Raw genomic sequence first — 25,120 nt, 5'->3', positions numbered from 1 at the left:
ACTGAGGGTTCCTCCCCTTTTTAGACCATATAGGGTAACTTCCTGATGTTGCCATGACATTTGTAAACTGTCATGGCACTGATGGGCGTGCCTCTTAGCATGCTAATACATTATAATTAGCATATAATGAGTAGTGAGGACGACCAGAAGTCACTTTCATCGCCATCTTGGCTTTGGTGGGTTTTGGCAGGCTTCTTTACTGATGCTGTTTTATCAGGAAGGTCTTTGTGACCTGTATCCTGTGCCAACCTCCCATCTCATCTTGTGACTTAGAATGCCTAACCTCCTGGGCATGCAGCCCCAGTAGGTCTCAGCCTTATTTTACGCAGCCCCTATTCCAGATGGAGTCGCTGTAGTTCAAACCCTTCTGACAGTGACAATGAAAAATGTCTACAGATGTACAGATGTTGTTGAATGTACCCCAAGTGAGGTCAGGGGGGCGTGGAACATTGCCCTGTGAAAGGAAAATAAAGTCCCAGGACCCCAAATTCACTATACCAAAAGGAAAAGTTAAGCTTGGGAACTATGAGTCATACAAAAACCTACCTTTTTTTTTTTTTTTTTTTTTTTTTTTTTGAGACGGAATCTCGCTCTGTCCCCCAGGCTGGAGTGCAGTGGCGTGATCTCTGCTCACAGCAAGCTCCATCTCCCGGGTTCATGCCAGTCTCCTGCCTCAGCCTCCTGAGTAGCTGGGAGCCTGTAGGCGCCTGCCACCATGCCCGGCTAATTTTTTGTATTTTTAGTAGAGACGGGGTTTCACCGTGTTAGCCAGGATGGTCTCGATCTCCTGACCTCATGATCCACCCACCTCAGCCTCCCAAAGTGCTAGGATTACAGGTGTGAGCCACCGTGCCCAGCCAAAACTGTCTTTCTTTTTTTCCTAAACAGATAGCTGCAAGATAGAAGGCCACCTATCTTCCCAGGGGCCTCCCTCACCCTGTCAATGTAAATTAACAGCTTATCCTCACAGGTAGGGGACAAAGACAAGACTATAAATCATCATCCCTCTGCCCACCCGGAGACAAATGCACATTTGACTTCCTCCTCTACTCCCGTTTCCTTTATCCTGTGTAAAATGCAGATTCACTGAGGGTCAGAGAATGCAATCCTCCCCTTCCTGCCCTCTCTGTCCCCTTTAAATATTGAAGTCCTTAAGATCCTCTGCAGGAAAAAGCACAGGCCAGGGATCCTACTGCTGCCTGTGTCTCTTTTTCCCAGGCGCCTCCTCGACTTTGGCAAAATAAACCTCCAGATTGATTGAGACCTTCTCAGACACCTTGCAGCTTACAGCCCCCACATAAGAACTACTACTTTAGTAATTAGGGTGCAGCAATCCGGGTTTGAATTCAGCCTTAGCAGGCAGGTGAACTTCGTGACAGTTCATGACTTAATTTCTCTGAGCCTTGAATTCCTTGTTGGGAAAATGAGGCCAATAATACTACCCCGCATGGTTGTTGTGAATATCCCATAAATAACAAAGGCAAGGGGTAGGGGTCTTCGACACAGTCTTGTTGTAAGGGTAGCGTGCACAATGACAGTAGAACTGAATCCTCTAGCTTTCGTGAGTATTTACTAGGTGCCCAGCACTGTGCAGGTCCTAAAGATAAATGAGTGAAGAGACTCTCCTAATTGAAAGACAGTGACAGCTAGTGGGTATGGAGTTTCTTTTGGGGGTGATTAAAATGTTCTAAAATGGATTGTGGTGATGGTTGCACAACTCTGCAAATACACTTGGAACAGATGAACTGCATGGTATGTGAATCATATTGCAATAAAGCTGTTACCAAAAAAAAGTTAAATGTCAAACATAAAACAACAAAGGAATGAGGGAAAACTACCAAAGTCTATTCACCACCCACTAGAAACCCCAATGCAATTGATCTGGCATTGTTGGCTTTGGACTCTGGCATTGTAATAGAACTCAACTAGTGATATGGTTTGGTTGTGTTCCCACCCAAATCTCATCTTGAATTGTAGCTCCTATAATCCCCATGTGTTGTGGGAGGGACCTGGTGGGAGATGACTGAATCATGGGGGACAGTTTCCTCCATATTGTTCTCATGGTAGTGAATAAATCTCATGAGAGCTGATGGTTTTATAAGGGGTTTCCCCTTTTGCTTGGTTCTCATTTTCTGTGCTGCCTGCTGCCAAGTAAGATGTGCCTTTTGCCTTCTGCCATGATTGTGAGGCCTCCCCAGCCACGTGGAACTGTGAGTCCATTAAACCTCTTTTTCTTTATAAATTAACCAGTTTCGGGTATGTTTTTATCAGCAACGTGAAAATGGACTAACACAACTAGGGTCTGCTCACCTGGCACAGTAAGACCAGCTATCTCCCCAGAGGTTTTGCAGTGGTAAAAAGGAAGAAGTTTATTTGCAAGGCTCCAAGCAAGGAGGACTGGGCAGCTAATGCTCCAAGCCTGACCTCCTCAATTGGCTTATAGGTAATGTACTGTCCAACAGGTTCACCTTGTCCTCTGCCTAGACAAAGCCGATTTATCAAGACTGGGGAATTACAATAGAGAAAGTGTAATTCATGCAGAGCCAGCTGTGAGGGAGATTGGAGTTTTGTTACTCAAATCAGTGTCCCCGAGCATTCCAGGATCAGAGTTTTTAAAGATGATTTGGTGGATGGGGGGTGGGGGTGCAGTGAGTATGGAGTGCTGATTGGTTGGGTTGGAGATGAAATCACAGGGAGCCAAAGCTGTCCTCTTGCACTGAGTCAGTTCCTGGGTTGGGGCCACAAGATCAGATGAGCCACTTTATCAGTCTGGGTGGTGCCCACTGACCCATCAAGTGCAGGGTCTGCAAAATATCTCAAGCACTGATCTTGGGTTTTACAATAGTGGTGTTATCCTCAAGAGTAATTTGGGGAGGGTCAGCATCTTGGAGCCTCCAGCTGCGTGATTCCTAAACCATAATTCCTAATCTTGTGGTTAATTTGTTAAGTCCATTTTCACACTGCTGTCAAGAACTGCCCGAGACTGGGTATAAAGGAAAGAGGTTTCATTGACTCACAGTTCAGCATAGCTGGGGAAGCCTCAGGAAACTTACAATCATGCTGGAAGGTGAAGGAGAAGCAAGGCACTTTCTTCACAAGGTGACAGGAAGGAGAATGAACGCAGGAGGAACTGCCCAACCCTTATAAAACCATCAGATCTCATGGGAACTCACTCGCTATCACGAGAACAGCATGGGGAAACTGCCCACGTGATTCAGTCACCTCCACCTGCTCTCTCCTTTGACATGTGGGGATGATGGGGATTATAATTCAAGATGAGTTTTGAGTGGGGACACAAAGCCTAACCATATCACCTACAAATGCAGTCTAATTCCCAGGCAAGAAGGGAGTTTGTTTTGGGAAAAGGCTGTTATCATCTTTGTTTTAAATGATAAACTAAGTTCCTCCCAAAGTTAGTTCAGCCTATGCTCAGTAATGAACAAGGACAGCTTGGAGGTTAGAAGCAAGATGGAGTTGATTAGGTTGGATCTCTTTCACTGTCTCTGTTATAATTTTGCAATGGCGATTTCAGTGCGGGTTTTTAAAGGCAGGGGTAAATTTCAGTCAAGCAGAAGTTACAGGCAAAATTGTAAATCAATACATTGAGATTACATATTGGTTTTGGCCTAAAAGGGCTGCATATGTTGAAGCTGGGGCTCACAGGTCATAGGTAGATTGAAAGATTTTCTAATTTGCAATTGGTTAAGGAAGAGAAGCTTTGTTTAAAAATCAGGGGTCAAGGCCAGGTGCAGTGGCTCACGCCTATAATCCCAGCACCTTGGGAGGCCAAAGTGGGCAGATTGCTTGAGGCCAAGAGTTCGAGACCAGCCTGGCCAACATGGTGAGACCCCTGTCTCTACTAAAATTACAAAAATTAGCCGGGCGTGGTGGCGCCTGCCTGTACTTCCAGCTACTCGGGAGACTGAGGCAGGAGACTTGCTTGAACTCAGGAGAGGGGGGTTGCAGTGAGCCAAGATTGTGCCACTGCACTCCAGCCTGGGCAACAAAGCAAGACTCTGCCTCAAATAAATAAATAAATAAATAAATAAATAAATAAATAAATAAAATAATAAAAATCAAGGGTCAGCAGAAAAGAATGTCAGCCCTGGCCCATGGGTGTGACTCCCTCCAGGCCTCTCTGGAAGACACTAGGACAAGGAAAGATGGTCAGAATTCAGTCCTTAGTCTTCCCTTATCTGACGTCTATATGCCAGTGGATCCATTTGGTAGGGTCCTGGGTTTCTGAAAAACAATCAGACATATATGCTAAGATGTTTATCTTCAGTTTCTATAGAAAACAAAACATCTCCAGATTCTAACTTCCTTGGCTGTTGTTTTAGGCTACTATTACCTTCTTACTAATAAGTTGCTTATTGACTTTTCAAGGCTAGCTAGGTGCCTAGAATTTCCTTTGAGGGGACTCAAGATTTTCCTTTATTTCCATGCTTGGGGTGGGGGGGCTCCCACAGACCCCAAAAGGGAGTCCCTGTGTTACTGGGTGGAGGGTGTCCAGGTTCTTGGTGTTTTGCACAAAGAATTGGACAAAATGCACACACACACAAAATAAGCGAGGAAAGAATGAAGCAACAAAAGCAGAAATTTATTGAAAATGAAAGTACACTCCACAAGGCGGGAATGTGCCCGAGCATAGGGGCTCAAGAGCCCCAGTACAGAATTTTCTGAGGTTTAAATACCCTCTAGAGGTTTCCCATTGGCTACTTAGTGTACACCCTATGTAAATGAAGTAGTGGCCCACAATTAGTCTGATTGGTTGCAGAAAGCTTTTGCGGTTGCTTTCTGCAACCAATCAGATATACTTTCAATTTCTCATCTGCCACACAGAAAAGGAGGAGGGTTTGCAAACGGAGTAGGCTCCAGTCCTTTTGTTACTTAGGTGTGGAAAGTTGGGGTTTTTCTTTTGATTTAGTTCTAGGAAGTTGGCCCTAGGTTCCTTGCCTCCAGACCATATTCTCCTGCCTCACTTGATCCATCTCAGAATTAGTAATTTTTTTTTTTTTTTTTTGAGACGGAGTCTTGCTCTGTCACCCAGGCTGGAGTGCAGTGGCGAGATCTCAGTTCACTGCAACCTCCGCCTCCTGGGTTCAAGTGAAGTGATTCTCCTGCCTCAGCCTCCCGAGTAGCTGGGATTATAAGTGTGCGCCACCACCAAGCCCAGCTAATTTTTGCATTTTTAGTAGAGACAGTGTTTCACCATGTTGACCAGGCTGGTCTTGAACTCCTGATCTCAGGTGATCCACCTGCCTCAGCCTCCCAAAGTGCTGGGATTACAGGCGTGAGCCACCATGCCCAGCTAAGCATTGGTAATTTTTTTTTTTTTTTTTTTTTTGAGACAGAGTCTCGCTCTGCCGCCCAGGCTGGAGTGCAGTGGTGCAATCTTAGCTCACTGCACCCTCCGCCTCCCAGGTTCACGCCATTCTCCTGCCTCAGCCTCCTGAGTAGCTGGGACTACAGGTGCCCGCCACCATGCCCAGCAAATTTTGTTTTTGTATTTTTAGTACAGACTGGGTTTCACTGTGTTAGCCAGGATGGTCTCAACCTCCTGATCTCGTGATCTGCCCACCTCAGCCTACCAAAGTGCTAGAACTACAGGCGTGAGCCACCGCACCTGGCCCAGCATTGGCAATTTTTAAAGCTTCGCACATGATTGTGATGAGCAGTGAGGGTTAGGAACCACCAGGCCTGTTCCACTCTCTCATTTCATAGTCCTCCAAGGATTAGTCTGGCTGAAAGGTACAGAAACCCATCCAAGCTTATGTAAGCACAAAACAAACAATTACTGGAAGGACAGTGGAGTCCCCTGAAGCCCTAGGATATTATATTCATTTCCCAGAGCTGCCTAACAAATTAGTGCAAACTGGATGGCTTAAGCAACAGAAATGTATTCTCTCTCGGTTCTGGATGTATTCTCTTTTGGTTCTGGAGGCCAGACATCCAAAGTCGAGGTGCCAACAGGGCCTTGTTCCCTGCTAAGGCTCTAGGGGAGACTCTTTTGCCTCTTCTTAGCTTCTGGTAGTGTTAGTGAAATAGTGTTGTTGACTGGGATAAATACCCAAGGTTCGTTGCCTCTCTCCAAGCAGATTAAGGACACAGACACTGACATACAGAGGGGTGAGTTTAGGAGTGGAGGTTTAATAGGCAAAAGAAAGAGAAAGGAGAACAGCTCTCTCTGTCTCTCTCAAGAAGTCCCTGAATGGGAATTCCGGCCTGTGGCAGAGTGCACCAAATTTTACAGACAAGCTTGAGGTGGTGTCTGATTTACATAGGGCCCACAGATTGGTTGGAGCAGGTGTGACGTTTACATAGCACATGGAGAAGGCTGGCCACTCCACCCTAATCAACTAATCTTATTATGCAAGTGGACTTTACACTTGGGTGGTGCCATGTTGTCTTCTCCTTACTGTACATATGGCTGGCAAAGAGAAGGGAGCGTGGAGCCACCATTTTGAACATACCTAGACCAGGTAGCCTTTTCCTATGGGCACAGCTGCCAGCATTCACCTGTGTAAGCTTCCAGCTCCCTTGACTATGTCTACAGCTCGATTTTACCGGCTGCTCCTTGTTAGAAAAGAAAATGATGTGGGGGCTGCTTTTCATTAAAAGGAAAACGTTAGCAAGGACTTCCTTACCCTATCTGCCTAAATAATTTCTTCTTAACTCCTGTATCATTAGCAGTAGCAAATCCATACGAGTCTGAAGCAACTTGGTTTTTGCCTCCTCAGAGGAAATAATTCCACCAGTGGGCATAAGGCAGAGTGAGAGACCGAGGCAAGTTTTAGAGAAGGGCAAAAGTGTATTACAAGTTTTAGAGCAGGAATGAAAGGCAGTAAAGTACACTTGGAAGATGGCCAAGTGGGTGACTTGAGAGATCCAAGTGCACCACTTGACCTTTGATTTGGGGTTTTATATGTTGGCATGTTCCAGGGTTTTATGTCTCTCCTCCCTTCCTTTTTCCTCAGGGCAGGTTGTGCGCATGCACAGTGGCCTGCCAGCGCTTGGGAGAGGCCGCAAACACAGTGTATTTACAGAAGTCATGCACCTGATCATTTGAGATGTTTTTCCCTCACCAGTTGAGTGTTCCTAGAGGAACGTCATATAACAGTTAGACTCCGCCATTTTGCCTCTTAATGTGCATGCTTGAGCCCAGTTGCCCAACTCCTGAGATCTCATTGGGAAGCCGCTGATCACTTCAGGTGTTTTCTATCTGTTGGGAGATGGCCTTTCCCTGGCACCAGCTGCAACCAGTTATTATTTTAGAGAGACAATTTTAACAACTGCCTGACATCACCTGATGGTTGCCTGACAGTCCTTGGGGGGAAATCCTCTCTCCTTTCTTGCTCATGGCTTCCTGGCTACCTACTCTAACAGTAGCACACACAATCCTTGGCATTGCTTGCCTTGTAGTTGCACCACTTCAGTCTCTGCCTCCATCTTCACATGACCCTGTGTGTGTCTGTGTGTCTTCTCCTCTTCTCTTTTTTTTTTCTAAAAGACAGGGTCTGGCTGTGTTGCCCGGGCTGGTCTAGAACTCCCAGGCTTAAGTGATCCTCCTGCTTCAGCCTCCCAAGTAGCTGGGATTACAGGTGCAGGCCACCATGCTTGGGTCTCTTTCCTCTTCTTATAAGGACACAAGTCACTGGGTTTAGGGTCCATGCTAATAAGTATGACCTCATTTTAGCTTAACTATTATAATTACATGTGCAAAGCAACTTCCAAATTACTTTGGAAATAGAGTATTTCCAAATAGAAGAGATATAAACTGGGGAAAACTATTTCCAAATAGGGCACACATGAACTTTGGGGGTGCCTTAGTCTCTGTGGCTTGCTGTAGACCGGGGGCTTGTAAACAACTTTTATTACAGTTCTGGAGGCTGGGAGGTGCAAGATCAAGGTGTTGGCAGATGCAGTGCCTGGTGAGGGCCTGTTCCTTATAGATGGTAACTTCTCACTGTGTCCTTGTGTGGTGGAAGGGGCAAACAAGCTCCCTCGGGCATCTTTTATAAGGGCACTAATTCCATTCATGAGGGTTCTACCCTCATAATCTACTCGCTTACCAAAGGCCTCATTTCTTAATACTATGACCAAGGAAGTTAGGATTTCAGTGAGTGGCACCTGTAGGCAAGTGGAAGATGATGGGAAAGGTATGTAGCACACATGCACGTGAGCAGCATTGGCCAATGACTTGGACACTTGGGCTAGTCATAGGTCTGTGAGCTGACGCAGGCCACTTGTGTGAGTAGGTGGTTTCTCCTGGGAGTTGCTGCAGCTGAGGCTGGGGAATGCCTCTATTGGCGAGTGACATAAGACGTGGATGAATGGCTTGGAGACAGAGGTTTGCAGATGCTGGGGGCCCAGCCAGTTGTTCGCTGATTCTGGCTAAGATCTAGAGAGCAGTGGAGGGCACTTGGGAATGTCAGAGTGCTGTCAATGGTTATTTGGAGAGTAAAGTCACACCACGAGCTCCTGAGTGAGCAGGGTCCTGGTGAGTCGATGGGTGTTGGTGCATGCTTGGAGAGGGCAGGGAGCGGCTCTGTGGTGTTGACGAGTGATTTGGGGAATCAGACCCGACCCACAAGACTTACCACGGCAGGAGCAATGACACCATCATCCAATGCATCAATGGCTGGGAATGGGGAGTGGCTGGCAAGCCCATTGCCCTTCTTCATGCAATGGTGGACTCCTGGTTAATGAGAGAAACCAACTTTCTCTCCTATCCAAATATTATGTTCTCCTTACCCTTGGTTCTGCTTCCAGATCCAGAAGAAATGATCAACGTCAGTCGTGGGCAGGCAGACAAGCTGCCCCACATTTTTTATTCTGAAGGGATTTGAGCAGAAAGAGCCCAAGTGGGTTTAAGTTTTTGCTTTCTAATTTTCTCAAACCTCATCTTCAGCCCTCTCTCTTTTTTTTGTTTTTTCTCTTTGGCATCCTAGCACTTAGTGTTTTGGGACAGGGTTAATGTCATCAGCATGGATGATTTTCTTCTGGTAAATTGGTTTACCCTCACCAAAGGAAAAAAAAAAGAAACTAGTTCCCTCCCAGCACCCCTATCTGAGCCTCTTCTCACCTCCTGCCTTTGCGGAAGCCCCTGGCTTTGTCACGACCATTTACTGAAGGCTCTCAGCCAAGGCCGAGCACTCCACTAAGCCGTTTACTAACATGACTGCATTTCAAAATTGTATTTTATTTTATTTATACATCCAGGGTACATACGCAGGATGTGCAGGTTTATTACATAGGTAAACGTGGGCCATGGTGGCTTGCTGCACCTATCAGCCCAACACATAGGTATTAAGCCCAACATGCATTAGCTATTTTTCCTGATGCTCTCCCTCCCCACGCTCACCCCACCCCCAATTTTTTTTTTTTTTTTTTAAGAGTCAGGGTCTTTCTCTGTTACCCAGGCTGGAGTGCAATGGTGCAATCATAACTCACTGCAGCCTTGAACTCCTGGGCTCAAGAGATCCTCCCACCTCAGCCTCCCAAGTAGCTGAGACTACAGGAACACTCCATCACATGTGGTTAATTTACAAAGAAAATTTCTGTAGACATAGGAGGGTCTCACTATGTTGCCCAGGCTGGTCTTGAACTCCTGGCCTCAAGTGATCCTCCTGCCTTGGTCTCCCAAAGTGCTGGGATTACAGGTGGCAGGCACTATGCCCAGCCCATTACTCCCATTATAAGCCTCACTGTGTATTTTACAGATGAGAAAACTGAGGCTTGAAGAAGTCAAGTTGCTTCTCCAAGTTCATCCAGAGGGTGGAAGGGCAGAGTCAGGACTCCAATCAATCCTGGCTGCTCAGCTCAAGTGCTTTTTTTTTTTTTTGAGACAGAGTCTCACTCTATCACCCAGGCTAGAGTGCAGTGGTGCGATCTCAGCTCACTGCAAGCTCCACCTCCTGGGTTCATGCCATTCTCCTGCCTCAGCCTCCCGAGTAGCTGGGACTACAGGCACCTGCCACCACACCCAGTGAATTTTTTGTATTTAGTAGAGATGGGGTTTCACCGTGTTAGCCAGGATGGTCTTGATCTCCTGACTTCATGATCCGCCCGCCTCGGCCTGCCAAAGTGCTGGGATTACAGGTGTGAGCCACTGCGCCCAGCCAGCTCAAATGCTTTTAGTGGTCACCCTCTTATCTGTCTCTCTGTAGTTTTTTTTTTTTTCTTTTTTGAAACAAAGTCCATTCTGTTGCCCAGGCTGGAGTGCAGGGGCGCAGTCTCAGCTCACTGCAACCTCCGCTTCCCAGGTTCAAGCAATTCTCCCGCCTCCCGAGGTGGTGGCTGACAGCCTCCCGAATAGCTGGGATTACAGGCGTGTGCCACCAAGCCTGGCTAATTTTTGTATTTTTGGTAGAGACGGGGTTGTTTCACCATGTTGACCAGGCTGGTCTCAAACTCCTGACCTCAAGTGATCCGCCCACCTCAGCCTCCCAAAATGCTCATCTGTCTCCTTGTTGATGTCTTCTTTCCAGAAAAAGAAAAAACCAAACTGCAGAAGCAGAGAGAGGATGAGCTAATCCAGAAGATCCACAAACTGGTGCAGAAGAGAGACTTCCTGGTGGACGATGCGGAGGTCGAGCGGTTACGGTGAGTGCACTGCGGGTACCCACACACTGGGCTGCAGGACCGCAACCTTCTGCTTCCTTCCAGAACCCATCTTCTGCTCCTGGGACTCACAGCCTTGCCTAACAGGCATGGCCTTGACCCATAGTCTCTGGACACTGAATCCCAAGGAACCCCAGCCTTCCGGCTTGAGAACTCATTTCGTATATAAGAGAATTTCCAATCTGTGCGCCTTGAGGGAATGTTGTTCCAGGAAGTGACCAGGGAGGAGTCACATCCCATAATACATGGCAGAGCTTCCTTCACATCCTGCCACTCCTCAAGGCAATGTCTTGAAACTTCTGCTGTCAGTTTCTACCGAAACTCTGCCACCTGAACTGACTTGCTCCCAACCTCTGCCCTCCCAACCTGCCAGCTTTGTTCTCCCCTTTCCCTTCCCCTGAGTGGCGCCAATGCCCTTTTCTAAGTATCAGGATCTTCTCTTTGCATCTGCTGCCTTGACCTGGATAACCACAGCCCTGGAGCTGCAGTGTAAAAATATGTTGTAAATGTTGAAAATGTGGAAAGCTGTACATGTTGGTTCTTGATTTTTGTTTTCTTACACCAGAGCAAAGCTTTTAGGGCCTTTCACAAGGAAAGAGGCCCTTCCAACCCATAGGGCAACTTGCTCTTTATTGTCTGTGTCCTCAGAGACCTTTCTTCAAGGGTCCTGGGACTAGCAATTCCACTGCCCTTCTTCACGCTGCAATGGACTTCTAGTTAATGAGAGAAACCAACTCTCCCTCCTATCCAAATATTATATTCTATGGCCGGGTACAGTGGCTGACACGCCTGTAATCCCAGCACTTCTGGGAGGCCAAGGTGGGTGGATCACCTGAGGTCAGGAGTTCAAGACCAGCCTGGACGACATGGTGAAACCCCGTCTCTACTAAAAATACAAAAATTAGCCGGGCGTGGTGGTGCATGCCTGTAATCCCAGCTACTTGGGAGGCTGAGGCAGGAGAATCATTTGAACCTGGGAGGCAGAGGTTGCAGTGAGCCAAGATTGCACCAATGCACTCTAGCCTGGGTGACAGAGTGAGATTCCATCTCAAAAACAAAACAAAACAAGAAAACACAAAAAACTACAACAAATATTATATTCTTCTTACCTCCGGTTCTGCTTCCAGATCTAGAAGAAATTATCAATGCCAGTCCTGGGCAGACAGACAAGCTGCCCCAACATAGTGAGACCTCCCTATCTCTACAATTCTTTTTCAATTAACTGGGAGTGGTGGAGTGCTCCTGTAGTCTCAGCTACTTGGGAGGCTGAGGTGGGAGGATCTCTTGAGCCCAGGAGTTCAAGGCTTCTGGGAGTTATGATTGCACCATTGCACTCCAGCCTGGGTGGCAAGGAAAGACCCTGTCTCTTCAAGGCAGTTCAGCAAGTCTGCACCCACCTACTTTATCTTGGTGATCCTTGGAAGAGCTGGAGTGACTTGCTCTCTGAGACCTGCCTCATACTTTGTGGGAGCACAGGTGAATAGTATGGCTTCAAAATACAAGGTCAGGAGAGGTGCTGCCTCACTCACTGACCCCCCAGCAGGGTCCTGTAATGTCCCTGCCTCTGCCCTGGGGTCACTTACCTACCTCTGGGTAAGCATTTACCCCATCATTGATATGTGTCTCTGGTTCAGAGCAGGTTCATCAGATACAACATATATATACTGTGCACGCATAACACACAACAACATATATGCACCATCCACAAAGCCTGTTACTTAACCTATTGGTTTATTTCATTGGTTCCTTGATGCTTTCCTTGCTTGCTGTATATCTTCTTTTGTTTTACCCATCTACTTTCACAGGGAGCAAGAAGAAGACAAGGAAATGGCTGATTTCCTGAGAATCAAGTTAAAACCTCTAGACAAAGTAACCAAATCTCCAGCCAGTGAGTATATACATTATTCATTCCCCTCCCCCACAAGAGAGAAAATATATTTCGAGCCAGGTGCACAGTGGATAACGCCTGTAATCCCAGCACTATGAGAAGCTGAGGTGGGTGGATCACCTGAGGTCAGGAGTTCAAGACCAGCCTGGTCAACATGGTGAAACCCCATATCTACCAAAAATACAAAAATTAGCTGGGCATGGTGGCACACACCTGGAATCCCAGCTACTTGAGAGGCTGAGGCAGGAGAATTGCTTGAACCTGGGAGGTGGGGGTTGCAGTGAGCTGAGATTGGGCCACTGCACTCCAGCCTGGGTGACACGGTAAGACTCTGTCTCAAAAAAAAAGGCCATTTCAGAGAAGTCTGGGAGCCATAAGAGGCACAACAAAATGCTTTCTAGAGATCAGATCTAGAGATCAGATTTCAGCATGGGATGACAGCTGGCAGGACCAGCCTCAAGGGCCTGCAGGCAGTTGCCTGAGGCCTCATGCCTAGAAAGGTGCCATGCTTGGTTTAATGTTCTCCTGTTGCTGTCTAGAAATTGTTAATACGTTTGGAACATGGGGCCCTACATTTTCATATTGCATTGAACTCTGCAAACTATGTACCTGGTCCTGGTAGTTGTTCCTCCCTAATTGCAAAGTTTGGTGCATTTCATAGAAGGAATTGGGTAGCCACTGAGGCTCAGGGAGCTCTGGCCTCTGTTAGGTCTGGAATCTCTGGAGAAGCCAGAAGCATATGTCTCAGAATATTAACCTCATGAGATCCTCAGAGCAAAGAGGGTTTTGTATGAAATAAGTTTGAGAAATGCTGTTTGCTTGACCCTGTATTTGGAGAGTCCCAATGTCCATTAGGATATTAAAGTGATGATGGATCCTGCTGTCAAGAAACTGTCTTTTCTTTGTTGACCCAGCATTTCTCAAATGTGTTTAACTGCTGTATTAGTGAGGCCTCTTTCAGTTATAAGAAATGGATGTCTGGCTGGGCACGGTGGCTCACGCCTGTAATCCCAGCACTTTGGGAGGCCAAGGCGGGTGGATCACAGGTCAGGAGATCGAGACCATCCTGGCTAACACAGTGAAGCCCCGTCTCTACCAAAAATACAAAAAATTAGCCGGGTATGGTGGCGGGCGCCTGCCCAGCTACTCGGAAAGCTGAGGCAGGAGAATGGTGTGAACCGGGGAGGCAGAGCTTGCAGTGAGCCGAGATCACGCCACTACAACTCCAGCCTGGGTGACAGAGCGAGACTCCATCTCAAAAAAAAAAAAAAAAAAAAGAGAGAAATGGATGCCCAATTCAAACTGGTCTAAGCAAAAAAAGGAATTTGTTGGAGAAAGAGCAACAAGAACTAGAGCCTCAAGGACTGAACACTATTACCTCCCCTCCTTTTCTTCTTTTTCTCATCTCTGCCTCTCTTTGCATGTAAGCATCATTTTTTCCTACAATACAGGCCTTCTCCATGGGAACAGAACCCTAGAACCATAGCTTAGCAACTCTGAGGCAATACCACAGATTCTTTTCCCTGGTATCGAAATACGTAAGTCTCAGGGAAATATTCTGATCAGCCCTTCTTGGATTATGTTCCCACCTCTTAGATCCATTACCATCACCAAGAGGCTGGGGGTACTGGGATTGGCCAGGAATGTATAACATGCCCACTCCTGCAGCCACAGGGACATGAGCTGTTAGAGGAAGAGGGACTTGAAATCTTGCTGGGAAGACAAAAACCAAAAGCTGCCACTGTCTATAAAACTAAAAACCCAGTTTTCATTAACATCCTGTGAAACATGGTTGGAGGGAGTAAGGAAAGAGAAGGGCAATGATCTCTTCTGCTGGCTCCTATAACCACAAGGCACGTGATCACTGCCAAAGGCCAGCATCCTCCTCAATGGACCCTTTCATGAAAGGCAAGGTAGAAAAACTCCACTTAGCAGCATGGAGGAGGAGCAAGGAAACTTGCCTTCTCTATTGGATTATGGGTGGAAAAAAGAAATGATTCTAGCAAGAAATCAAAACACCAAGTGTGCACCACATGCAAGGGGCCAACTTTACACTACTCATCTGGTACTGGAATTCCAAGTTGAAAGATAAAAACTATTGTAAAACAAGTGAAATCTCTGGGATCCTAGCAGATTTAGCAAATGCAAAACTGCTCAGTAGGGATTCTTCTGGATCCCATGGTATACAGTATTCTCACAGAAAAAAAGCAATCCCCTTGAAGATGAGCCCTCAATAAAAATGAAAAACCCAGCCGGGCACAGTGGCTCATGCCTGTAATCCCAGCACTTTGGGAGGCCGAGGTGGGCAGATCACGAGGTCAGGAGCTTGAGACCAGCCTGACCAACATGGTGAAACCTTGTCTATACTGAAAGTACAAAAATTAGCCAGGCATGGTGGTGCACACCTGTAATCCCAGCTACTCAGGAGGCTGAGGCAGGAGAATCGCTTGAACCCAGGAGGCGGAGGTTGCAGTGAGCCGAGATCACACCACTGCACTCCAGCCTGGGTGACAGAGTGAGACTCCATCTCAAAAAAAGAAAAGAAAAGAAAAACCCATGAAGAACTGAATCACCATGAGGAGAATCAGTAGATGCACCAAAGAGAATGTCCTCCCAAGAACTAAAAATAATAGAACTATTTAAAAAGGAAAATAAACTAAGTACTTTTAAATTATCAAAGAGCTAAGAGAAGGAATAAAACCCAAAATGAAATAGTAAGATGCTATGAAAAAAGAATAAGTAGACATGCAAAAAAACTGGCCTTCTGAAATTTTTTTTTATCAATAAAGTAAAAACTCAATGGATTAAATACAGAGACACAGATGAAGGGAGAATTTATAAATTGGAAGACAGCCCTGAGAAAGTTACACAGAATCCAGCACAAAGAGAAAAAGAGATGAGAAACATGAAAGAGAAGTTATAAAACCGAGAGGATAGAGTGAGAAGGTCCAACTTACATGTGATAGGCATTCTAGGAGATAAAACAGAGAATGGGAGGTGGAGGTATCTGAAAAGACAATGTGTGAGCATTTTCAAAAATTGAAAAATATGAGCCCTCAGATTGAAGTGACTTGAACAAAATTTCCCATTTATTTACCAAATACTTCTTGGATGTCAGGCCCTGTGCTAGGCTTGGCAGGTACAATGATGATAACAGCTGACAGGAGGAGGGCTGAAATTTAGGGTTGGAAGCTGAGCATTGAGGACCATATAAAATGAGGACCATAAAATGAGGACCAGCTGAGGATCATATGAAATGTGCATCAGCTCTCCATACCACCTGAACAAGGCCTGGAACAAGACCTGGCCAGGGGTTGCAGTGGGGCTGGGCTGCAGATGGTCAGGGCTCTGCTCACCTCACCTTTCTCTCTCTGTTCCTTTCTCCCCCTCTCCCTGTGCCCACATCTTGCTGCAGGCTCCCGGGCAGAGAAGAAAGCAGAGCCCCCACCTAGCAAGCCCACGGTGGCCAAGACGGGGCTGGCACTCATCAAGGATTGTTGTGGGGCCACCCAGTGCAACATCATGTAGCCCCCACGTGGGGTGCCCTGGGGCCATGGGGACCCCCCCACCCTCTTGTCTTTATAGCCCCCATTTCACCGGGGCCCAAGAGCTCTCCAAGGCAGAAGGGGTTGAAGGCAAGCCCGTGACTGTCGCCAGAGGCCATGGGCATGGCAGGCGGGCCCGGCCACCCTGTACAGAGTGTAGCAGTAGGGAGTCCCTCACCGTCGCATGGTCTTCCCCAGAGCATGCCAAACCCAGGAGTCTGTCTCACTGTTTATCCAACCACCAGGAAAGGTCCTCCCTCAAAAAAGCATATCTCCACTTCTCTCTAGCTGTATCTAACCCACTGTGTGAATGATCTGGGAGAGGGGCATGCTCCCCAGCTGTGTGTAATCGTGACTTCTCAACAATATAGCACCATGTCGGACACATTCCCCATCCACCCTCCTAGCTCTGCTCTCAGAGCTAGGCACATGGGCACAGGTCCCCTCCCCTGTCTGTCCTCTCCCAGCAACTGTGCCCTGGAGGGCTCCATATGGCCCCCATGTCTCTCGGGCACCACCCATATAGCATTCCCAGAGACCCAGAGGGCCCATCTGTAAAGATCGAACTTGTGTGTGGTGTTGTGGTCACATCTCCCGCTTCCCCCCATCCTGTGTCTGGGCACAGTTCACATCAGGACAGTGTCCACTGTGCTCTCAGTCTGCCCCAGGTGTGTGCCTGGAGGGGGCCTGGACTGGCATGGATCCAGCGTGCAGAAGAGCCAGCAGGGAACCGGAAGCTCTGATGTCAAGGCCAGGGCAGTTGAGAATGGGACCCAGAGTAGATACTGACCTGGGCACTCCACCACTCTGGGACCACCACAGAGATGCCAGCAGGATGCCACTTTGCCAGCCCGACACATGGACATTTGTAAAGAACAGCAACAGGTGGGAGAGGCAGCGTGTGACCAGATTGTGTCCCGTCATTGGGTGGCGTATGTTAACTAGCTGCCAAACAACTTCAACCCATGTAATTCCATGTACATTTGCGACAGCCAGCCCGATACAGCCTGTGTGACTTCTCTGTATGTGTGTGTGTGTGTCGTGACTGGCCTAAGTAGTTAGCATAACTCAAGATCGCTGATGTGCAGTCACTCATCAGAGAAAATAAAAATGGAAACCACGTTCACGGCATTTTAAAAGTTTTTACTTTTTTTCTTGATTATGGAAGTAATCCATGTACACAGTAAATCATTTTAAAAGTACAAAAAGTATGAAGAAGTTTGTTTTAAAAAAAAAAAAATTATTCCTCCAACTAGAGACCACTTTGACATTTCGACGTTTTAAAAAAGTCTTTTTTTGTGCATTTTTTTCATCGTTGACATTATATTGTGATATCATTTATAACCAGTTTTTTCCCACTTATTATACCACCACCATCTTCCACATCATTAAAAGCTCTTTGTAAACATTAAACACTCTTCATAAATCATACCAATGTCTGTTTAGTAATCCATCTTGTGGATGTACTGTAATTCACCTAATCATTTCCTCACTATTGGACGTGTAGACTGATTTTAGGTTTTCTTATAAATAGTGTCTTGGATTAACCAGGCATGATGGTGGGTGCCTGTAATCCCAGCTACTTGGGAGGCTAAGACAGGAGAATCGCTTGACCCCAGGAGGCAGAGGTTGCAGTGAGTCGAGATAGTGCCTGGGTGACAGAGCAAGACTCCATCTCAGAAAAGAAAAAAAAAAAAAAAAGTGTCTTGGGCCAGGCGCTGAGGCGGGAGGTTTGCTTGAGTCCAGGAGTTTGAGATCAGCCTGGGCAACATGGCAAAACCCTGTCTCTACTAAAAATACAAATAGCTGGGCATATGCGGTAGCGCGGGCCTGTGGTCCCAGCTACTTGGGAGGTCGGAGGATTGCTGGAGCCTGGGAGGTTCCAGCTGCAGTGAACCATGATCACACCGCTGTATTCCAGCCTGGGTGACAGAGCAAGATCGCACCCCCTGGAAAAAAAAATAGTGTCTTGATAAACATCTAGGGGGATGAGGTTTCATCTGAATTTTTTATTTTTTCCTTAAGATAAACTCCTAGAAGTAAAATTATTGGGCCATTCATAAGTAGCATCTTCAAAATATTTGTAAATTGGCTGGGTGTGGTGGCTCGCATCTGTAATCCCAGCACTTCGGGAGGCAGAGGCAGGCTGATCACTTGAGGCCAGGAGTTCGCAACCAGCCTGGCCAATACAGAGAAACCCCATCTCTACCAAAAAATACAAAAATTAGCTGGGTGTGGTGACGTGTGCCTGTAATCCCAGCTACTCAAGAAGCTGAGGCAGGAGAATCTCTTGAACATGGGAGGCAAAGGTTACAGTGAACTGAGATTGTACCACCGCACTCCAGCCTGAGTGACACAGCGAGACTTCGTCTTGAAAAAAAAAAAAAAGTGTAGATCAAAAGGTCTTTGGTTGGACAGGCCCTCCCAGCAGGCTGCTAGACCCCAGTCCTCCCACTCTGCATGTTCACAGCTTTGGTCTGCACACCACTTCCCACCATTCTGATGCTGAAAAGGGTCCCTCAGGCTACTCAGTGCCACCACAATGGCCTCAGAGGACCCCGTATCCTCCTTCACCAACCTAGACCAATCATGAAGCCAGACTGTCTTCGTGTCCTGGGGATGCCGTAATGAATGACCTTCTACTGGGTGACTTAAAACAGTGGAACTGTCTCCTTTCACAGTCCTAAAGGCCAGAAGCCTGAAACCAACCTGTCTGCAGTGCCCTGCTCCCTCTGTGGGGAAGAATCGTTTTTGCCTCTTGCAGCTCCTGGTGGCTCCTGGCACCTTGGCAGTTCCCTGGCTGCACCACTCCAGTCTTCACCTCTGTCTCCAAGTGGTCTTCTCCGCTGTATATGTGCCTCTGTGCAACCTCTCATCTTATAAAGACACCACTCGTCGGACTGAGGGACACCCGAATGCAGTATGATCTCATTTGGACCCTTTCCTTAATTACTTCTGCAAAAACCCTCTTTCCAACCAAGGTCACATTCTGAGGCTCCAGGTAGACATGCATTTGGGGAGGACCCAGTTCCACCCACCACAGACCCCTCCCGCTCCAACGTGCAGTGAAAACTCAGGCTGCAAAGGGCTCACAACCCTCTTTTCCCCATAAAAAATGTGGGTCAAGGCTGGGCACTGTGGCTCATGCCTATATAATCCCAGCACTTTGGGAGGCCGAGGTGGGAGGATCACTTCAGGTCAGGAGCTCAAGACCAACCTGGCCAACATGGTGAAATTCCATGTCTACTAAAAATACAAAAATTAGCAAGTGTGGTGGCACATGCTTGTAATCCCAGCTACTCGGGAGGCTAAGGCAGGAGAATCGCTTGAAACCAGGAGGCGGAGGTTGCAAAGAGCTAAGATCGCACCATTGTACTCCAGCCTGGGCAACAGAGTGAGACTCTATCTCGGAAAAAAAAAAAAAGGGGGTGGGGGGGGGCCAGGCGTGGTGGCTCACGCCTGTAATCCCAGCACTTTGGGAGGCCAAGGCAGGCGGATCACGAGGTCAGGAGATCGAGACCATCCTGGCTAACACGGTGAAACCCCCTCTCTACTAAAAATACAAAAAATCAGCCAGGCGTGGTGGTGGGTGCCTGTAGTCCCAGCTACTCGGGAGGCTGAGGCAGGAGAATGGCGTGAACCCGGGAGGCGGAGCTTGTGGTGAGCAGAGATTGCGCCACTGCCCTCCAGCCTGGGCAACAGAGGTAGACTCCGTCTCAAAAAAAAAAAGGGCGGGGGGTGGGGGGGTCAGGGATGTCTGACCTCAGGCCAGTTATAGAGCAGTCACTCACAGATCCAACGAACCAGAGGAGATCAAACCCTCATCAAAATCCTGCCTCTGGTACTTCCGCTAAGCTCTGCGTACACCTACTGTATGTTCCTGTTATTCCTATTGATTTTTTTTAAAAAAACACAACATTAAAAAATCCAATTTATTTAAGCTGTCACAGAAGAGCGGAAGAAAGTATTAATAATAATTCCAGATGCTTCCGATTACCAGGGCCACCTTCCAAGCTGGGAAACCTTGCAGACAGTGGGGTCCTACACACCTAGACTTGCTCCTTTTAGAAGCCATGGAGGAGGTTGATAATGGGAATGACATTTATTGTAGCTTATCTCTATGCCCTGAGAAATGTGCACCCACTGGCTGGTTCCCTCCTCACATCAGCCCAGTGAGTCAGATCCTGTTATTACTTCCACTTTACAAATGAGGAAGTGGCAGGAAATCCATTGCCCACAGTCCCAGGGGTTGTTAGTGACAGAGTCATCATTCATCTCCCTCCCTCCCCACCACTGTAGCCCCAGTTCTTCTTTCTTTTCCCATTGGAGGGATTTAAACACGTCTCTCCCATTTAAAAACAAACACGCTGGGCACGGTGGCTCACGCCTGTAATCCGAGAACTTTGGGAGGCCGAGGCGGGCAAATCACGAGATCAGGAGATCGAGACCAGCCTGGCTAACACGGTGAAACCCCGTCTCTACGAAAAATACAAAAAAATCAGCTGGGCATGGTGGTGGGTGCCTGTGGTCCCAGCTACTCGGGAGGCTGAGGCAGGAGAATGGTGTGAACCCAGGAGGTGGAGCTTGCAGAGAGCCGAGATCGTGCCACTGCACTCCAGCCTGGGCGACAGTGAGACTCCGTCTCAAAACACACACACACACACACACACACACACACACACACACACACACACACACACACACACACACACAGGGCCGGGGAGCGCAATGGCTGACGCCTGTAATCCCAGCACTTTGGGAGGCCAAGGCAGGCAGATCATGAGGTCAGGAGATTGAGACCATCCTGGCTAACACAGTGAAACCCCTGTCTCTACTAAAAATACAAAAAAATTAGCTGAGCGTGGTGGCACGCGCCAGTAGTCCCAGCTACTTGGGACACTGAGGCAGGAGAAATGCTTGAACCCGGGGGGCGGAGGTTGCAGTGAGCCGAGATCGCACCATTGCACTCCAGCCTGGGTGACAGAACGAGACTCCGTCTCAAACAACAACAACAACAACAACAACCAGGCTGGGAGCAGTGGTTCATGCCTGTAATCCCAGCACATTAGGAAGCCGAGGTGGGAGGATCACTTGAGGTCAGGAGCTCAAGACCAACCTGGCCAACATGGTGAAACTCCATATCTACTAAAAATACAAAAATTAGCAAGCATGGTGGCACATGCTTGTAATCCCAGCTACTTGGGAGGCTAAGGCAGGAGAATCGCTTGAAACCAGGGAGCGGAGGTTGCAATGAGCTGAGATCGCACCACTGAACTCCAGCCTGGGCAACAGAGTGAGACTCCATCTCAAAGAAAAAATAAAAAATTAGAAAGCAATAAACCAGCCTGGGCAACATGGCGAAACCCCATCTCTACTAAAAATATAAAAAAACAACTGGGCGTGGTAGCGCCTGTAGTCCCAGCTACTCAGGAGGCTGAAGTGGGACAATTGCTTGAGTCCAGAAGTTCAAGACCAGTCTGGGCAACATGGCAGAAGCTTGTCTCTACTAAAATTACAAAAAAAATTAGCCAGGCATGGGGGCATAGACCTGTAGTCCCAGCTACTCAGGAGGCTGAGGTGGGAGGATCGCCTGAGTTTGGGAGGTTGAGGCTGCAGTGAGCCGAGATGCACCACTGCACTCCAGCCTGGGCGACAGGAGTGAAACCCTGTCTGAAAAATTAAAAATTAAAAAAAAAAGATTCCTCTTTCTCATCTTTCCTCATGGCCACCACCGTTCTTTGTACCTTTTCCAACCTTTCTGCTTCCACAGTGGCCATAGTCTTCGTTTATTTATTTATTTATTTATTTTTGAGACAGAATCTTGCTCTGTCACCCAGGCTGGAGTGCAGCGGTGCGATCTCGGCTCACTGCAACCTCTGCCTCCCGGGTTTAAGCGATTCTCCTGTTTCAGCCTCCCAAGTAGCTGGGACTACAGGCACCCGCCACCATGCCTGGCTAATTTTTGTATTTTTAGTAGAGATGAGGTTTCACCATATTGGCCAGGCTGGTCTTGAACTCCTGACCTCAGGTGATCCACCCGCCTTGGCCTCCCAAAGTGCTGGGATTACAGGCGTGAGCTGCCGCGCCCGGCCTAAATCTTGGAATCTTTAAGAAAAGCTGGCCGACCATTGACCTAAACTGCACTCAGCTTCTCTGGTGTTTTCCATCTCAGGAAAGGGTATCACCAGGTTGTCTAAGATCATCCTGGGACTTGCCCTTGACTCTATTTCTCCTCCATCCATTCAACTGCCAAGTCTATAGCATCTACCTCATCAATTTCTCTAGAATCTGGCCACACCTCCAAAGTGGACCCGTCAACTTTTTTAAAAAATTTAATTATTATTTTTTGTCTTTTTATTTTTATTTTACTATTATTATTAGTATTTTTGAGACGGAGTCTCGCTCTGTCGCCCAGGCTGGAGTGCAGTGGCGTGATCTCGGCTCACTGCAAGTTTCACCTCCCGGGTCCATGCCATTCTCCTGCCTCAGCCTCCCAAGTAGCTGGGACTACAGGTGCCTACCACCACGCCTGGCTAATTTTTTTGTATTTTTAGTAGAGACGGGGTTTTACCGTGTTAGCCAGGATGTTCTCAATCTCCTGACCTCGTGATCCACCCACCTCGGCCTCCCAATATGTTTTAAAATTATTTGTAGAGATGAAGGTCTCCCTATGTTGCCCAAGCTGGTCTTGAACTCCTGACTTCAATCAATTATCTTACCTCAGTTTCCCAATGTGCTGGAATTACAGGTGTGAGCCACCTCACCTGGCCTAATTATTATTATTATTTTTAAAACAGAGATGGGGGTCTCGCTATGTTGCCCAGGCTGGTCTCGAACTGTTGGCCTCAAGTAATCCTTCCACCTTGGCCTCCCAAAGTGCTGGGATTACAGGTGTGAGCCACTGCACCCAGCCCCATTATCTTTAGCTTGGTCAACTGCAGTGGTTTCTTGACTCCTTAGCACTCGTCTTTCTCCTCTTAAATTCATTCATATTATTTCCCTCATTTATTTATTTATTCATTTATTTATTTTTGGACGAAGTCTCTCTCTGTCACCCAGTCTGGAGTGCAGTGGCGCAATCTCTGCTCACCACAACCTCCACCTCCCGGTTTCAAGCAATTCTCCTGCCTCTGCCTCCCAAGTAGCTGGGACTACGGGCATGTACCACCACGCCTGACTAATTTTTTGTATTTTTAGTAGAGATGGGGTTTCACTGTGTTAGCCAGGATGGAATTTCTCTCTTTAAAACCATTCCCATGGCTTTAGGATAAAATAAATCCACACTCTTTCAATGTGGTTTAAAACCCTCTCCAATCCGGCCCTTTCTTCACTCTTAGCCTCATCTCATCCCCTCTCCCGGACCCCTCTTTATGCTGGGACCACAGAGCTTCCTTGGGTTCTTGGGTTCTTCTCGCCATTCTCTCTGTTGGCATCTCTCCTGGACTTTCATACTATATTAGTCCGTTTTCATGCTTCTGATAAAGACATACCCGAGACTGGGTAATTTACAAACAAAAAGAGACTGAATGGACTCACAGTTCCACGTGGCTGGGGAGGCCTCATGGCGGAGGGTGAAAGGCATGTCTTACATGATAGCAGACAAGAGAGATTGGGAACCAAGTGTAAGGGGAAACCCCTTATAAAACCATCAGCTCTTGTGAGACTTATTCACTATCACAAGAACAGTATGGGGGAAACTGCCCCCATGATTCAGTTATCTCCCACTGGGTCCCTCCCACAACATGTGGGACTTATGGGAGCTACAATTCAAGATGAGATTTGGGTGGGGACACAGCCAAACCATATCCCACACATTATTACCCCTGCCCAGTCCATCTCAGATTCCCTGCCAGGCCTTCCTCCTATTGCCCTCTGCCTAGTCTAACTGTGTGCTGCTCTGAAGCCAAAATGGTCCTCCTAAAGCACAAGTCTACCCAGGCATGTTTTAACGGCTTCCTGGTTTAAAACTCTCTGGTGCTTTCCACCATCCTCATGGTACAATCTCAGATCTTGGGTCTGGTTTCCAAAGCCCCCGCTTGTGTTTTGCACCTCCCTTCTCACTGCTTCATCAGCTCACACCAACATTTAAGGGAACAGAAGACGAACCCAGAGGTCACGTGGTCTTAAGGACTGTATGAGAAGTGCATGAAGAATTTGCAATAGGCTGCAGTTGGCATGATCAGTTTCAGCAAAGTGCTGGTCATGGAAGCCAGATGCACCAGGCAGAGGGTGCATCCCTCATCCACTGTCTCACTGCAGGGGGATTTAGGGTCATCTCCTTCCTACAACAGATGGGGAAACTGAGGTTCAGAGAGAGGAAGTGATTAGCTCAAAGTCACACAGCGTGTTAAGTGGTTGAGCTGGGCCCGGGAAACAGAGGCCCTGGCCTGTTTGCAGAACAGAGTCAGCCAGGCCTGGGCATTGATTTCACATGTGTAATCCCAGGAAACCATCACCATACTGATTTCCTGTTGAGCTATGATGGATTAGAGGTGACTCATAATGGCACAAGCAGCAGCTGGGCATCTTATAAACCTCTGAGTCCCACGGTGGCTGGATGGCCTTGAGCTGCAGGAGTGCAACAACTCAGCTTGAGAGGCGGCAATGACAATATGCACAGAGCCACCAGCCAGGACCCAGATGGCTGTCGTCATCAGGGCAGCAGGGCAGGCCTCATGGCTGGGGCAAAATGCTCAGGAAGGCTGGCTTGAGCAACATACATCAGTTTACATTCCCATTTACTCACGTGCTAGTTAATTCTACTAGTTAATGCAGGACTTGGCAGGTACCAGGGAACGCAGGGATTCCTGCCTTCATGCAACTTACATTTTAGTGAAGAAGACAGAGCTCAAAGAAGAGGGCGGGGGCTGGGCGCAGGGGTTCAAGCCTGTAATTCCAACATTTTGGGAGGTGGAGGCAGGAGGATCACTTGAGACCAGGAGTTTGAGACCAGCCTGGGCAGCATAGCAAGACCCTATCTCTACAAAATAAAAAATTAGCTGGTCTTGGTGGTGCATGCCTGAGTCCCAACTACTTGAGAGGCTGAGGTGGAAGGATCGCCTGA

At 47.6% G+C, this 25,120-nt stretch overlaps 1 protein-coding gene across 1 annotated transcript in view; it reads left to right on the top strand.

The window, feature by feature from the left end:
* BMERB1 (bMERB domain containing 1) overlaps window positions 1–17,487 on the top strand; it is a 156,951-nt gene extending 139,464 nt beyond the window's left edge. The window contains 3 exon segments of the mRNA NM_001134221.1: window positions 10,491–10,605; window positions 12,429–12,511; window positions 15,927–17,487. Coding sequence (NP_001127693.1) covers window positions 10,491–10,605; window positions 12,429–12,511; window positions 15,927–16,039 — 311 coding nt within the window. The 3' untranslated portion in view covers window positions 16,040–17,487.
* The last annotated feature ends 7,633 nt before the right edge of the window (window positions 17,488–25,120 follow it).

The sequence above is a fragment of the Pongo abelii genome, chromosome 18 (genome assembly GCF_028885655.2).
Source record: "Pongo abelii isolate AG06213 chromosome 18, NHGRI_mPonAbe1-v2.0_pri, whole genome shotgun sequence".
Taxonomy (NCBI): Eukaryota; Metazoa; Chordata; class Mammalia; order Primates; family Hominidae; genus Pongo; species Pongo abelii.
This window is presented reverse-complemented; position numbering and strand designations above follow the sequence as displayed.